The sequence below is a fragment of the Coptis chinensis genome, chromosome 8 (genome assembly GCF_015680905.1).
Source record: "Coptis chinensis isolate HL-2020 chromosome 8, ASM1568090v1, whole genome shotgun sequence".
Lineage (NCBI taxonomy): Eukaryota > Viridiplantae > Streptophyta > Magnoliopsida > Ranunculales > Ranunculaceae > Coptis > Coptis chinensis.
In genome coordinates this window covers 42060044-42076795 of record NC_141463.1, presented here as the reverse complement: position 1 = coordinate 42076795, position 16752 = coordinate 42060044, and the positions used below count along the sequence as shown (strand labels likewise).

General features: G+C 37.8%; 1 protein-coding gene across 2 annotated transcripts in view; it reads right to left on the bottom strand.

Annotated features, from left to right (window-relative positions):
• LOC147481493 (structural maintenance of chromosomes protein) overlaps positions 1-7939 on the bottom strand; it is a 53520-nt gene extending 45581 nt beyond the window's left edge. Inside the window, exons 1-4 of one of the 2 annotated variants that reach the window (XM_086580838.1) lie at positions 7571-7939; positions 6432-6653; positions 4477-4572; positions 2851-2903 (exon numbers count right to left, since the gene is read on the bottom strand). In XM_086580838.1, coding sequence (XP_086436964.1) covers positions 2851-2903; positions 4477-4572; positions 6432-6653; positions 7571-7723 — 524 coding nt within the window. In that variant the 5' untranslated portion in view covers positions 7724-7939. The remainder of the gene's footprint in view (positions 1-2850; positions 2904-4476; positions 4573-6431; positions 6654-7570) is intronic. The other variant, XM_086580837.1, reaches the window with a different exon arrangement.
• Positions 7940-16752: the final 8813 nt, after the last annotated feature.

Below are 16752 nucleotides of genomic sequence, written 5' to 3'. Positions count from 1 at the left end.
CCAAACCTCCTCCTCTTGCATGCTATCCTCTAAAGCATCTTTTTCTACATCCGAAATACGAACCACATCAAGATTATCAACAAGCGGTCTAACGGGGTATGGTTCGGCATACAATTTCGAATAATAATTAACAACCTTATCTCTGAGATTCTCTTATCCGCTCACCTCCTCTTCCTCTATAACCAATCTATCAAGATAATTCTCTCTTTGTCTGGCTTTGGCACAAAGATGAAAATATTTAGTGTTAGATTGTCCCTCTTTAATCCATCTAACCCCCGACTTGCGTCTCCAAGACATTTCCTCTAGATAGGTAACCTTCTCAAATTTCCCTTTCAACTCCTGATGGATAAACCTATCCTCCCTTGCAAGAATGCCCTCCTTTTCCTTCAAATCTAGAGTTCTTATCTCACTCAAAAGCTTTTCTTGCCAAATTCATTTTTATTCCAATCTTTGATTCTATCTTTCAAGAACCATAACTTTTGGCAAAACGAATACTCGCCCTATCACCAATCTGCTCTACTTCCCACCATTCTCTGATTTTTCCAACTAGCTTAGGGTCCGAGAACCACATAAGCTCAAACCTAAACGGTGTGGGTCTACCCCTACCCATCTCTTTCACCAAACAAATAGAATGGTGATCTAAACTCGTACTCGTAACCATAGATTGAATTAAGGCCGGCCATTCCTCTTCCCACTCATTGTTAACTAAAAACATGTCCACCTTAGAAAGAGTCGGAACCTCTGTTTTACTAGACCAAGTGAACCTACCCAACCCCCCCCCCTCCCGCGCAAGAAGGAGGTCAATGAGCTCATCTCCTCACAAAATCATCAAAATCTATCATGTGACGGGAAATGCAACATCCTCTTTTTTCTCATGAGAGAATCTAATCACATTAATATCCCCAGCAATACACCAAGGTCCACCACTACTAAAGGCATAAACATCATCAAGCTCATTCCAAAAAGAGGAAAAGTCCTTGTTAGGAGTTGGGCTATTAAATCGTTGAGTTCTCACCGAGTAATCAGTGAGTACTTGCTACTCGCTGCTTAGCCGACCTGATTAACAATTTAATCCCCGATCACAATCAGGCTAAAAAACTCCCCGAGTACTCGGCCGATTAGCCAATTAATATGTGCCGATTAGCCGAGTAATTGTGTTCACTATTTTAACTATTTCAATGTTAAACATCGAACTCGACATTTCACCGATTCGATCAACCCTCGATTCTGTAAAGTTCTACACTTTAATCATATTTATTTTAATTGATTGAGCGTTTTAATTGTTTATTGATTGATTGGGTTCTTAATTGGCTCCATTATGTTGGTATTTCAAAGTTAAATATATTTAATAAGTATTTGTAAAAAAATATAGTGTTATGAAAAATAGCCTAATTAAAGCCGATTAATCCCTGACCGATTACACCTACTCGCTACTTGCTCTTCAAACGAGTAGTGACCAAGTAGCGATTTAATTGCACAACTTAGGAGGCCCATAAACTGCGGTGACAAATTTAGAGCTTTCCTCTCCCGAAAACTTACATAAAATAGAAGCCGAAAAACACCCAACTAAATTATCAAAAACTTTCACTTTATCCTTGCCCCAAAGGATTGCACACCCCACCCTTGGAACCAACCGAAGAAAGCTCCACACGATCGATATTATGGTTACCCCAAACCTCTTGGACACACTCAAGAGAGAACTTGTTAAGCTTAGTCTCTTGAAAAAGGATCATGCTAGGTTTCTCTTTCCTAATAACTTCTTTTATACCCGGGCGCTTTTTCTTTTTACCTAATCCCCACATTCTAAGTAAGGATTTTATGATTCATAGAAAAAAAACAAGTTTTCTCCCCTTCCTAACACTACCCTCTAGCACTCTCCTCCATAGTTCACTGAAGATGCAAGCCTAAGAAGCTCCTTCGATGCTCTTTTACCTGACTCCCCGCACGATTTTTCCTTGTTTTTCTTAGAGTTCTCTTTATTTTGACTTCCCCCTACTCTTTCGACTACTGGGTTAACTCGATCCGTTTTAACTAAAGAAAAAATAGATTTGAGGAGGTCTAAGGCTTCCACTTCCCTCCCTTCATACGATAACCCCGCTAATCGAATAAGGTCGTTAGAATGATTGGACAACCAAACTGAAGTAAGAACCTCATCGGATTCAGCACCAACGTCTACCATCGCTAAAGGTGTCAGATCTAAAGGCTGATCAGAGGTAAGCTCCTTACCGTGAAAGGCCTCCCTTTCATACACACCCACTGGATAATACTCTGCTGCCAATTCCCCAACCTTATAAGCCTTATCTGTTTCGAGAGGCATGGTCCTTCAGAAGACTACTTATAAAACATAACATGATGACATACAAATAAGTACGAATAAATGTGTGTAAATTTATGAGAAGTGATTCCTCTATCCTTTGTGTAAAGACCTGCTAATCATTGTCTCTCAAGGCATAATCTGCCTCTGAAGTTTTCTTACTGTTAAGTGTGACCGACTGACCGTCGTTCCATTTGAATTAGGTGTTAAGTGGGTTATGCCAATAAATTGATGCTCGTTGGCTCCCCTTGTTTCGTTCATGGAAGTTACTCTCACTGTGTCTTATTCTATGTCTCCAAAAACACAGCTTTCCTTTATAAAAAGATAGTCAGCTGAACTTAGTCGTCCACATTCTCCCCACTAACACCACTTCAATCTAAAGTAATAACCACATTTTGCACTATCCACTTCAATCTAAAAAAATAAACACATTTCGCATTATCGTCTTAAAGGCTTTGAGTTATAACCATATTCTCGGATACAAAGTAATTTCAAGATGAGTAACCATTCAAAAAAATCATAACTTACAGACTCACCCAAATATTTCCAAGAGTATAGAAACTTCTTCCTCATCTGGTGCTTCAAGAATCTGAATCATAGAAAAGAGTCAACCTGCGGTTAACCTCCATGATCAGAGAGTACAAACCCCAACTTAAATTTGCAAGAGTACAACTTCAAAAAAAAAAGATAAAAATATCCATTTAGCACTGAGGCTTGGGCATAAATTATAACTTCAATCCTACACTCCCAATAAAACAACCAGCAAAATATGTAGCAAAATCCCATGACTACTCTCCGAACATAAGCACATTCCGGTCGGACAAACTTTTTGAGAGCATTTGGAAAAGAAACGAAAAGAAAACATTTAAAAACAGAGCAATATTCTAAAAAACGCTAGGCAGTAGTCGGACGGTAGGGGAGCGCCTAGGCCTTCTAGGCGGCGCCTAGACGGGCTAGGCGCTAGGCGGTTTTATTTAATTAATTAATTATTTAAATATATATATATATATATAATTATTTAAATATATATGATTATATGTATAATTAATGCATGATTTGTAATTACGAAGTGATACAAAGAAAGTTTAGTGAGAATGGGTATGCATAAGCGCCTGAAATCGTGTTTTGGAATCTCCAAGAATCCAGTGCAACTCCAGTTATGAGCCATCAGAAAGGAGAAGAACAAATCGTGTTTTGGGTTTATAAAAAAGTGAAGATTGCACATTGGCTGACTCCTATCGACATCGACGAGAAGAACAAATTGAGACATGCTAGGGTGAAGATTCAAGAGAAGAAAAAAAAAAGGGGAGAAAAGAAGATTAAGAAAAGAAATACATACCGATCTTGACCTTGCGTCCTTGCTGGTGATCAAGAGAGAGAGAGAGCAGCTGATGAGTGAGAGAGTCAGAGAGAGAGGTTTGTTGAAGGAGAGAACGAGAGGTTTGGTGAAGGTGAGGCCCGATTGTTTTTTTAAATTTAATTGGGCTTTTAAATTTAATCGGGCTTTTAAAATTTAATTGGGCTTGTAAGAAGGCCAAAAAAACAAACTGGACCTTCTAAACCGTCCAGCCCCGCCTAGGCCGATTAATCCGCCGCCTAGGCCCGATTAAACGGTCCACCGTTTTATCAACCGATTAGATGAAATACAGTACGGCTAGGCACCGCCTAGGCGGTTTTTTAGAACACTGAAACAGAGAGAGAGAGAGAGAGAGAGTTTTTGAACTCTACGTAATTTTATTCCCAGACTGCCCTTCATTCTTTTGACTTTATTATGTCACTAGTTCACTACCATCATTAATTAATTACTCTTTCTCCAACAAAAATCTATTTCTGCTTCATCACACAGAAAAAAATGCTAGATAAGTAATCACTTGTAAGGGACATCACAATGTTGTTTTTGGTTAAAGAAACATGGAGCCTCAGTAAAGTTTACCAAAACAAATGTGGATTGTTGTTTTACTATTTCAGCCTCTACACACTTGGGCATTTTGCCTCTCTGCTACTTTTCAAGGCAAAGCACATACACTGATATCACTACTAAAACCTTACAGACAAACTAATGCTCTCTTATAGGCACAAAAATGTATGAGATAGATCTTCTCTTGATATTCAAAGGATTGCATGCCAAAAAATGGATATAAACAAATGTATTTTATACTCACCATAGAAAGTGTTATGCCTTCAAGAGCATGACTATGAAGAAACACATCTCGGAAGTTCATTGGTTCTCCCCCCAAATCAGAATCATAATATAGAACCTGCCCAATAAAAACCATACTAATAAGTTATAAAACAATAACAATAAATAAAGAAAAATAGTTTTCAATATATAGTTTAGAGTCCATGAGAACAACCAGGAACAAATTTCCATAAGAAGCATCTGTTGGATCTAATTTATTTATTATAGTAATTCTTAGTATATTATTCTGACCATGATGATCAAATAATAGCATATTAGACGAGTAATGGAAAACGAAAAAAAAAAAAAAATTATAAAAATATAAGTAATTTGCAAGGGAGAAGGAGACAACACGCAAGAAACATCTGACGACCAACATCATGACTCAACTTGGTGCAAAGCAGAACATTTTACAGATAATCTTAACTAGCTTTAGGTGGACAACAGCCAGATAGCAATGGTGGATGCAGGTCAAAAGGAAAACAGAGAGAATAGCAGTAAGGTGATGCAGATGTTTACTAATCAGGTCCCATCCAATCAAGAGAAGCTACAGGTGAGTGTGGAAAACCCCCCAGGAGGAAGAACTCCTAATTTTTTTACTTCAGCAAACAATACGGTGTCAATGTAGGGCTATGCAAAGGAAATATTCTGACGTTGTTGATGAAAGGGCACAGGGAAAACAGAAGGAGGTGGAGAAGGAAAATTTTATAACTGACAACAGCACTTTCGATAACGTGGAAGACGAGGAAGAAGATGGAAGACTGGATTTCAAGTGTTCGGACAAAATTGAGTATAAATGAGGAGGTATGGGGTGGAAGACAACTTTTAAGGGGTCTGCTGGTGATTTGGCATGGTGGAGTGGGAGATAGAAGGGGTTGGCTGATACTCCTTAGATGATGGTGGTGCTAGCACGGGTGGCATTCATTGGGATTTTGCATCTTCTTCCATTTTTCTTTTTAGATTTTTGTCCTTAAGCTTGTATTGATGTGTTTTGTCTTTGCTTTTGGGTGTTCCTACTTGGGTCTTGGGTGTATGAGGATTATGGATTCAGAGCAGTGGCCCTAGCATTTATCAAAAAGAAGTACTGATCCTACCATTAGCTGCCGGCTAATAGTAGGTGTTGACAGAATTTCATAGTTATATCAATATTCTCTTTTCTTGAAAAGGTTCTTGGGGGGAAAGGGAAGGGGGGTCAAGAGGTAATTTTACGGTGAGAGTGTGGCAACACTAAATACAAGACATGGATGCCAGAGCAAACATATATTGATAGCTTTTAAATGCAGCGAACGTTTTGTCCAATAATATTTTTTTGGTTTAAAAGACCTCACTTTTACTTTTATCTTCGACAGAAAACAATTTGCTATATGTGCCGGTATACAAAGTGCAGCACATTGTTCAACATTTCAGTATCTGGGACTTCTCGACCAAGATGTATTAGTCCTAAATCTAACTGGAAACTGGTAGGGATCAATGGATTGTATAGGACTTAATCACACTATCTCTGCTCAGCTAATTTGTCAATGTGTTTATTTTTGTTCTCTGCTTCAATCGATATGTTTCACTTTCTACTCACTGACAAAGAGATACCTTGGAAAATACACTTATACCATGACTGAGGTACCACACTATCAATTACATGTAATTTATGCTTACAGCTGAATTTTGATATTGAATCAATGACATGGGATTCAACAAGATATACTACACATACTAAAAGTAAAAATTATGTCACCTAGCTAGGGTGCCAAATTATGAAGGAGCAGCAGTTTCTCTACATTTGGTATGCAAACAGCTTTAGATTTATTCGATGACTAAATTCGGCATGTAAACTACTTCTGATTTATTCGATGACTAACAACAACTGGTATCATCAACTCAAAAAAGAGAGACGAAATCATTTAAATTTAGTCAACAATAATAAAAACACAGTTTACTCACCAAATAAGGTTGTCTTGGAGAATCCTTGGATTCAGTAGAAGCTTGAGTGTGGGCAATAACTTTTTCATTCTCATCAAGAGAACCTGAATGTATTCTTTCAATTTCTTTCAATGCAACTAACCATCTTCTCAGCAATTGCAATCTTTCTTCCCCCCTGCAAGAAACAGCAACTTCTTCCAATCTTTTTACAGTATGCTTGAAGCTTTTAAAATTACGAGCTCCCTGTATTATCATGCAAGTCACATGAGACAAAGAAACTGGAAAAGTGACCTACAAGCTAAACAAAAAATGCTTTAAATTCTCTACAGTTAAGACGTCTAGTTGAGGAGAAGGAAAGGGAAAACAAACAAACAGACAAAAAAAATACCATGGAGAAGCACAATGGTAGTTCTTAGAATAACGGAAAAGAGACAGTGAAAAATAAAAGGGTAGAAAGAATAAAATGGAGAAAGCAATGGTACCAGTTGCAATGCTACATACATTCACATATATATGTAACCAATCCAAAGGAGTTCACATACATCAAAGTATTTCTTACACGTGTCTCAGTTTTCGTTGAATTACTCTTACGTAAATGTATATATGTGTACTGTAACTGATATATTGAGTATATCATACAATACACAGTAGGATTTGATACTAAAAAAAAAAAAAACGGGATATGATAACTATGGGTAGGAATGTCTCAGTTACATTACAGTACACACACACACATACATAGCTATCAATATACATAGGGGCCCCAAAATATACATATGGGTGAGCAATAAACCAACGAATCCAATTACAAATACGTGAAACAAAATATCCACGAAAAGTAAACAGCCATGGACAAGTGTAGACCCTATCTCACCTCATATAACTTATACAGTTTTCTTTATATTATTTACAAATTTTATGGATGTTAGCACTAAAATTGTCATAGGATCATCATGGTGAGAAAAATAAAAAATATGACTTGATTTTCAACAAGATCTTCATGTGTGTCCACCAAGTAAAATAGACCCTTCCAAGCGTAAGCAAAGCTGACTGGAATTAAATTGGTCATGTATGAATTAAATTAAATGCATGCAAATGAAACAAACCATAAAAAAAAAAACATCAATTCATTATAATACATGTAAATTTGGATAAATTACAATGCGATCTTGCAAAAGCTTAGCGCCTTCAGCAACAGCTTGACCGGCATGTTGGACGACGGAATCCGCGTAATTACGAACAGTACGCGTCAAATTGTTCTTTCCCCCAACTTCCACCGCTTTGTTCACCGCCGATCTTAACCATGATGACATCACGAACCTAATTTTTTATTATTATTATTATTATTATTAGGCTAAATCTATGGTTGTGCCAAGAATGAGAGAGAGAGAGAGGTTGGGATAATGATGAAAGAGAGAGTGAGTTGTTAAAATGTTGAGAATTGGTGAAAACAAAAGAACCGGGAAGTGGTCATGCTCGATTCCGCATGCAACACGTTCGTTTTGTTTACTCGTAGTCAGCCCAATTCTACAAAAAGGCTCGGGCCCAATCAAGTAAAGCCCAAATAAGTATATCCTTCTTCCTAGTTCCTTCAACACACAAAATATGAGCATTGTTAACCAAGAACTAGCAAACAAATTCTTTCCTTTTAACGCACCCAGATATTCCATAACCATAGAGAAAGTCCAATTCAATGAAGAAGTATTAATCATGGTTAAGTCAGATGGTAATAATACTAGTATATTGCATAGCAGTGGGGCGTGAGAGGAGAATTGGAAGGGCATGGAGAGTGGAGAATGGAGAGGGGAGAGGGAGAAGGGCGGTGGACTTCTTAGGTTTGCAGAGCTGCTCCCAAATGAAGGTGACGATGCAGAAGCTATTCTTCTGCTCCTGGAGAATCCACAGTGTGGAGCATCGTCTTTCCGATATCAGAAGGCTTGGCTGAGCCTAGCAAAAGTAAGGCCCAATCGAGATAATTGCCAACCGATTCTTTTTCGCAAATAACTCAAACTCACAGTGAGACTTGGGGTTTTTCACCCCCTCGAGAAGTGTCTCTACCATCATCACATTGATGGTCATACTGTCTGGGGATTGTTCCGTCTTAACATAAGCCTTCAGATGAATCCCCAGAACTTCACTCACCACCTCTTTGGTGAGCTCAAGCGAGCGACCATCCTTGACAACCATGATGCGGTCATCCTCCCCTCTAAGCATGTGATTATAAAATGAAAAAGTAAGAGAGGGAGAATAACTCGCACCTTCCAATAAAACCAAGGGTTCCCATCCTATTCTTCTAATCTCAACATTGAAGTACACTTCAAATAGATCGGAATTGAAGAGGTTTTGAAAATTTTGCTCCAGCACGATTTTAAGAACTCGAGCCATTTAGAGTAGGAATTGATAAAATTGAGGTTTTTAGTTGGAGTGGGGGTTCTAAATGGAGCAAGTTGTGAAAAAATTAGGTGGTGGTATATATGGCCGGGTGAGCGGGTGGTCGCGAGCTAGCTTGGGCGGCTAGGGTTTAGAATTTTGTGAGGAAGAAGATGGGAGGTTGGGTGGTCGCGTGGGCTAAATAGGTTTGATGGCACGTGGCTCGCACATGCCTTTTAAGTGAAAAGGAAATTTTTGCCCCAAGCCCAAATAAAATCAGGAAATTCCGATCTTGTCTTCAGTGCCTTGCCAACTTCAAGAGCCGATCTAGGCTTCGTTACTCGTCCGAATCCGTGAGGTACCAAAATGATCAACATCGAAAATGCCACGCAAAGATATAGGGTACACTCATATCCAACAATAGATAAAAAAAAACAAATGAGGGAAAGAAACAAAAAGGAATTGTAGGGAAATATGTACAAATAACAGAAGGAAAATTTTAATTAATTTTTTTGGGTTTTGAATAAATTTGATTAAAATTTTAAAAAAGTAGATTGTTTTAAGTTAGATTCCCAAGACTTGAAGTTTTTGAAAACTAGAATTAATCTCAACCAGATGGTTGGATTACTCTCTTAGACTGAGCGTAATGCACTGAAGATAACACATGTAGACTTTATAAACATAATTATTATGAGGTTGAAGACCTGGACAAGTTGGTGTTTGACAATTCGAGCACCATCCTTCTCGCATAGCTCGTCTCTTACGTGTGTATGAACTCTTACCTAAACCAAGAATGATTTTCGGTATATATGTCCATATCTTCAGCTGCAATTCTCTAGGAAGTGCTTGCACACGATCATTGAAACTTATCCATCTAGTCTTGCTAGGTGGAGGGTTTTTGTTCATTACAGAAGACATTTTTGAAAGTTTTAGAAAGTTTTTAGAAAGAGAGAGATTGAGAAAGGGAAAAGATTTTTAAAAAAGGAAAAAAAATTTTAAAATGTGTACAAGTTTGCAAGTTTGAGTCTTTTAACGTTAGATTCTCGAGACAAAATAGAGAGGTGGAGGCAAAAGATAGAATTAAATAGAGAATAGTATCACTTTGGTTACTCTATTTGTTTAATTCTTGTTTTGCAGACGCCTCGCTTTTTTATTTTTTTTTAATGTGAAAATTTTATTGATAATGATAATGAATTTTACAAATAATTTGGACAAACGTGCAACAAGCTGCGCCGCAAGTCCTTTTTGAATAGCAAATCATATCCTCCTAAAGATAAACTTGTTAGAACTTAACTAACTATTATTACGTTGCAGTCCATAACTTTCTGCAATCTCTTAAAGAGCTCAACATATTGTTGTGCCAAGAAACCAAAAGTGTCGAAACTTAACGGAATAAAACAATGCTAGTTAGCTCTACAAGCTTTCTCGTGTTTCTCAATTTTCCCTGCCGCTGCTCTATTAACTGGTTCTCCCACCTCAAAGACTCCATTCCCAAGCCATACCAACGGAGAGGTTATAGTTACATCAACACATGCATGTCTCCCTTCAGACCAACTGTAGATCAATACATCCGCAGGTCGAAGTGTCGATATTCCCTCATTGGATCAGTAAGAAAATTCACGGGAGCCTCCTTCTTCACTCGTACCCCAGCCCTCCAAAATGCATCACATAAAATAGCTCTTACATGATCATGTCGGTATTTGAAACCTGAAAAATGTATACAATGTGCTGCATGGTCCCCGAAAGCATCTAGTCTACTATTTTTGCAAACAGGGGATAGACCACCATCAGAGTACAAAGGAGTCATAAGACGGTACCGGATAATAGAACGATACTCCACAGGCGACATACGCTGTCCAAGTCCCTCCATTGGAATAGCAAGTAGAAAATCTTTTGCGTGTTCTGACTGCAAGCATCCAATAACTGCTTTCTGACAAGCATATAACACAAACTCCCTCTCAAGACCAGCAACAATCTTACCATAGAACGCTTCTGCCAAAACTTTTTATGGTTTTGAGGGAACGTAGCATTCACAGCTATAGAACTGAGGTTAAAATCGGGTAAACAAAGACTCAATGCACTGCTAGCAACATCAAGAATCTCATCCAAAGGCATTGGGTCATAGCTCCAATGTGGTTCTGAAGCTCAGAAGTCTGACAACGGGAGGCCACAAAAGCAAAAGTAAAGACATTAGTGGCACAATAAATGCCTAATCCACCAAGACGTAATGAGAGTATCGATAAACCCCACTGCAAATATCAGAAGCCACAATACCCTAGAGAACACTGCAGAGATGCCGATCAAAAGTCTTAGCTGCCTCTCTAAAAAGTGATGGTAGACAAGTACGAATCGTAAAGACCAACTTAGAAAGCCCAACACAAGCACGTAAGAGATCTAACTCACATTGTGGATCTTCCAATATAGCTAAACTATCCATCAAAGTCACAACCTTTTCAACACGCTTGCGAGCAAGGCCCATGATAAAGGATGAATCAGTGTTGACCGCCCTCTAAGTAACCTGACTCCCTGCTGAGGACGGGACAAATCTGAAGGAAATAGACCAGGAGTGGAGCGACGTGGATCCAGTGTGGCCAAAATATCTCAGTTTTAGCCACATTAAGAACCAGCCTGTAAGAAGGTTCTTCTTTATGAATCATACCCAAAGCGGTCGCCACCTGTTCTGTATCTCTAATCAGAGTCCCATCATCTAAATACCAAGCCTGTAGCAATAACTAATAATTGGACTGGATTCTCAGAATCAGGGAATGCAACACCAGTGCAAATAGAAGGGGACCCAAAAGGTTGCCTTGCTGGACCCCAGTAGTAAACCATATGTAGTCATTCCCCAAATATAACCTCGCAGGTTGACAATACAAGTACTCGACCCAAGGGGCAACAGATACAAATCTCTCTCAACATGGTAGTCCGATCAACCATGTTAAAAGTATTCTAAAAATCTACAAGCAACATCGAAAGAGAGGTACTGTTGCTGTTAGCATACACTATGCGGTTGACAGAGTGCAAAATCGCTTATGCTCCACCAGAAACATTAACCCCATACTAAAAATCCTGTAAGTATCCTACCACATCTTTGGAAACTCCTTTTATTGCAATCTTGGAGACCAAACGATGCCAAACCATCCCCACAGCTATAGGACGAATACTATTATCCAACTTGAGAAGTGGAGTAAATGGAGCACTCACAATGAATTCCACTAACGGCTGTGGACATCGTCCCTGTAACCAAAGATTCACCACAGGGGTCAATACATCTAGCAAATCAGACGATATAGCTGTTGCAGCACCACTAATGGCATCAAACAAATGCTGAGCTCAAAGACTATCGAGACCACAAGAAGTACCTTTCGGAAATGATCTAATACATGACAATAGGGTGTCTCTCTCTACCACTAAAGGGGGCTCAGCAAAAGGAACAGTTGGTCTTACAGGTGGTTGTCGCATCGGTGCTTCTCCTCTAATGCACATAGAGTCTTCGCAGTATTGGAAGCAACTCCTGATGATGACAACACTTTTACCTGCAGCAAAATATCCATCAACAACTTTCTGCAAGCATCGACGCACATTCTGAGAGGGGATAGATCTCTGGGGTGGCTGGATTGAAGGAGGCTCTATTATAGACGTTAAAAGACGAAACATCCCACCAGGCTCATTCCATGTCGTCAAAGCATGGAGAATTTGTTTCTATTGAAGGTTTTTTCTAATACCAGAACAATGTTCCTGACGATTCTGTGGTTGAAAAACTTGCATAGTACAGCGCGGCAAAAGAAGGAGGCGAACCCAAGGGTTTTTTTTTTTTTTTTTTTTTCAGTTGGTTTTCTCAAGCAAAAGATATCTCTAACCATATAGAAATTTTGACAATAAGATAAAAGTTATAGGTGAATCCGGTATCATTTTGGTTACTTCGGGGCGTATAATTTTTATTTTTATAACCTCTAGTTTTGAAAACTATGGAGAGATATTTTAAGAAACTCGTACTCAAAAAGTGGTGATGAAAAACAAACCATAACAGGAAATCTCAGGCAACTTTCATGTCGGCTCTGTGGCGAACCCAATCTAGAAAGACAAAGCTTCAGCTACCTGAGTTGAGGGATTTACTGTGTAATACATGGAATGTCTTGACCCGGGCAAATAGCTCGGTGATATAGGCGACCCTTAGTAAGCAAAACTGGTTTCAAACCGCCCTTAGATTGCTTTGTTTTAGGGGTTGGTCTATGTAAAATCCATTGCCCGTTTTGTTTTTGAAAAAATCACATAACTATTGATCTATCGAGAATCTATAGCATTAATAGAACAAAGAAAACAACTACTTTTGAAAAAGAAATGTAAAATAAAGAAAAGAAAAATTATATACTCGCTTCACAGGTTGACGAGTAAAAAGTGTTTTACAAAGAATATTCAAGATATACGTAGACTAAGGCTCTGACACTTATAACCACACACTCCAAATGGAGGGTCCGGTTACCTTATTGTTGTATTCCCTTTAAAGCAAAAGATGGAATATAATGGGAAAGGAATACATCACAGAAAAAAGGATTTAATCCTTATAGATGGGATGATTAAGAAAGAGTTCTTAGCACTTCAACTTCGTTCACATCACTTGTTACTTCAAAAGCTGTGTTTTTGGTTTAGGGTTTGGAATAGTTTGTCCTGGGAACACACCTTTCTGGGATTTGTCTTAGGCTAACAAGTTCAGAGATAGTTACATGGATGCTAGAATTTGGGTTTGTTGTTGCATGACAGATAACATTATTTCGGTGGGCTTATCTGTTTGGACACTAGTTGATGCTCTAATGGGAACTATATCTCTTTGGTTTTTGATAGGTGGGTTTTGGTAATTCTGGTTAAAATGGGATTGAACTAATGCTCTGTTCTGATTGTTATAGGTACATTGTCCTTATCCTTGTCTGAATGTATTGGGTGGTTTGTTAAAACCTGGAAGTGGTTGGTTTTGTGGAATGTTAGTCCATGCGAAGTTTGGATATTGTTTCAATGGTTCATTTGGTACATTGAAAACACGTACTTCTTCTAGCTGAAGTGATGATAAGTTTGTGATCAAAGGACAAGTGACATCTATATGATTTAAGTTTAGACAGAAATTGCATGGTGACGTATTTATATTTATGACAAGATAAGGGGTTTGGTCTTTTTGTTTGGTTGTGAGGGCATCTATCTTTTTGTGAGGATTTTGATTAAGGTTTTGATTTCTGGGTCTGACTTCACCTCAAAAATACCACTAGCCTTAGATGTATTGTTTTCTGGAATTGTTTATATTGCTCTAATGGGTATTCTTTTCAGCTTGGTTTTCAAGAGGAAAAAATGAATTTCTGGGCATCAAACTATGGCTAATTTCATAGAGTAGGCAACTAACTTTTTTTGTTAACACTTTGGGCATCCAACTTTTCAATTTTAACAATGTGGGGATTTCGTCAGTTTTTCATCCAAATACATTTAACAGTTGTATTTTTTTTTAAAACATAAAAAATTATAAAATCATCAAAAAAAGTGAGGCTGCAAGTTTGGATAATTTTTTGATATTTTGATATTTTTGATGATTTCTTAATTTTTGATAATTTTTTTTAAAAAAAATGTAACTATTAAGTGTATTTGGATGGAAAACTGACGAAATCCCCACATTGTTAAAATTGAAAAGTTGGATGCCCATAGTGTTAACAAAAAAAGTTAGTTGCCCACTATGTGAAATTGGCCATAGTTTGAAGCCCAAAAATTCATTTTTTCCTTTTCAAGAAAGGTTAAGGCTTTGGTTGCACCTCTATCCAAAAAATTACCATTATTCATAATGTCAAAAGTTACTTTATGTTCTTAGAGAATACCTTTGAAGAAACATTAGACAAAAGTGGATTTTTCTAGTTTATGGTGAGGACATGAATGTAGTAGGTTAGAGAATCTATGCTATGCTTCGAAAAATATCTCACTTGGACTCTATCTGGGAAACTGTATCTTACTTCTTATCTCTTCTGTTTTCTTTGGCGGAAAATACTTCTTCATGAAGGAGAACACTACATTTTCCCATGTATCAAAATAATCGGGCTTCTGAGAAAGAAGCCATGCATGACTCTTACCAGCTAGAGTGAAAGGAAACACTCGTAGCTTAACCTGATCATCGGTGATGCCCATATGGTGGAAAGTATTGCATACTTGATGTATCCGGCGTAGATGCTCGTACGGTAACTCATATTCTAACCCGTGGAAGATGGGTAGAAGATTAAACACATTCGGTGGAATGCAAAAGTTGCTCATAAGCGGTGTGAGTCGTATATAAGATGGAGGCCCATCTTGCAACGGTGTGTAGAAGTTGGAGAGAGGCTCTTTAACTTGCACTACTTCATCGGCCATCTTAGTAGATGGAAGACTAGAAACAGGAGATTGTCTAGGACGACGTGCTCTCCTACGTGAGTAAGTTTTATTCTTGCTAATACATGTAGTGCCTGAACGCAATATCATGCACTTTTAGCAAGACCATAAACTATCCTAACATGCGCAAACGATGCAAGGTATACTCAAGAAATCGAAATTCGTTTTTGCAAGTATGGAGTTTTGAAAACTTTGCTTTGGTTTATAATTTACTATACCCTATTTAAGGGAACAATTTGGCACGAGACTAGGATGGCTCTGCTACATGTCTCAGATAAGTAGGCAGTCACTTCACCAAGTGGTGTGCTCCCAAGAATCTCACTCACGATAAATTTGAGGGAGGGGAGTGAGGAAAGTAGTTGGTTTATCGGAATCTGGTAACTGATTACTCTAAATCCTCGTGGCTATATTTTTGTCCTTTTCTGGAGGAGCATGACTACTTTGGGCTTTAGTTAGTTGATTTTAATTCATTTTTTTTGGTATAGGGCTTCAAGAATCAAGCATCGTCCAATTTAGCTACATTGGGGAATGACTTCCCAATGGTTGTTATGTGGCTCGGGTTCAGCCTTATGCGTGAATGTAAATTGCAGTGTGGAAATTAAATTTCAAATAATCACGTAAGCATGCTTGAACACACAAGGTATCCTCTTATATAGGCTTTGAGGAGGTTTAAATTTACCTCTCAAGTCGTGCTTACATGTGAAGCTTTAGATAGTGGTGGTAACTTCAAAAGAGTTTGTTTTTAGAAGTGAGGTTCATCCTAAATTGTTTAGAGTTTGAGTGAGGGAGATGTGAAGAAGAAATGTAGACTCTTCTATGGATTAGAATTGTTCTAAGCTAATGAAAACATTGAAAACTTTAGTTATTTGTATTGAAATGACTTGAAAACATTGAAAGAACAAGATTGAAGATTGAAATAGGAACAAGTAAACAAGATTGATTGAAAGGAAATAAGAAACAAGTAAACAAGATTGTTTGAAAGGAAATAAGAACAAGTAGCAAGATTGATTGAAAGGAAATAAGAACAAGTAAATAAGATTGATTGAAAGGAAATAAAACAACAATAAAGTAAAAACATGAATTGAAAAACAAGACAAGAAATTAAACAAACCAAATGGTTTGGATGATAAGACAATGGATGGTTTCTCTCTCCCTTGCTTTTTGATTACATACCCTTATTTTTGCCTTTTACAAATTTGCCCTTCTCCATTACAAATTAGACACCTCACACTTCACTTTTGCTTTTGCTTTTTGGTGCTTTCTTGACCAAGATAGGTTTTAAGGAGAATGTCATATTTAGAGATAAGGGCCTCAATCTCTGGTCTTCTGATTTGTAGGCTTTAACTTTTGACCTTAACCTTTGACCGTTAACTTTGATCGTTGATTTTGACTTTTTTAGGACTTTTCCATAGCAGCTTTTGGTCTTCATAATAAGCGTGATTAAGGTTTCTTTTGGTGTTAAGACTCAACTTTTATGATAAGTGGTCTGAAATACTCTATAACCTAAAAAAGGTACTAAAAACTATGAGTTGTCTTTTCGTTAAGCGTAAGAAAGGCTGTAATGCGGCAATATACGGGT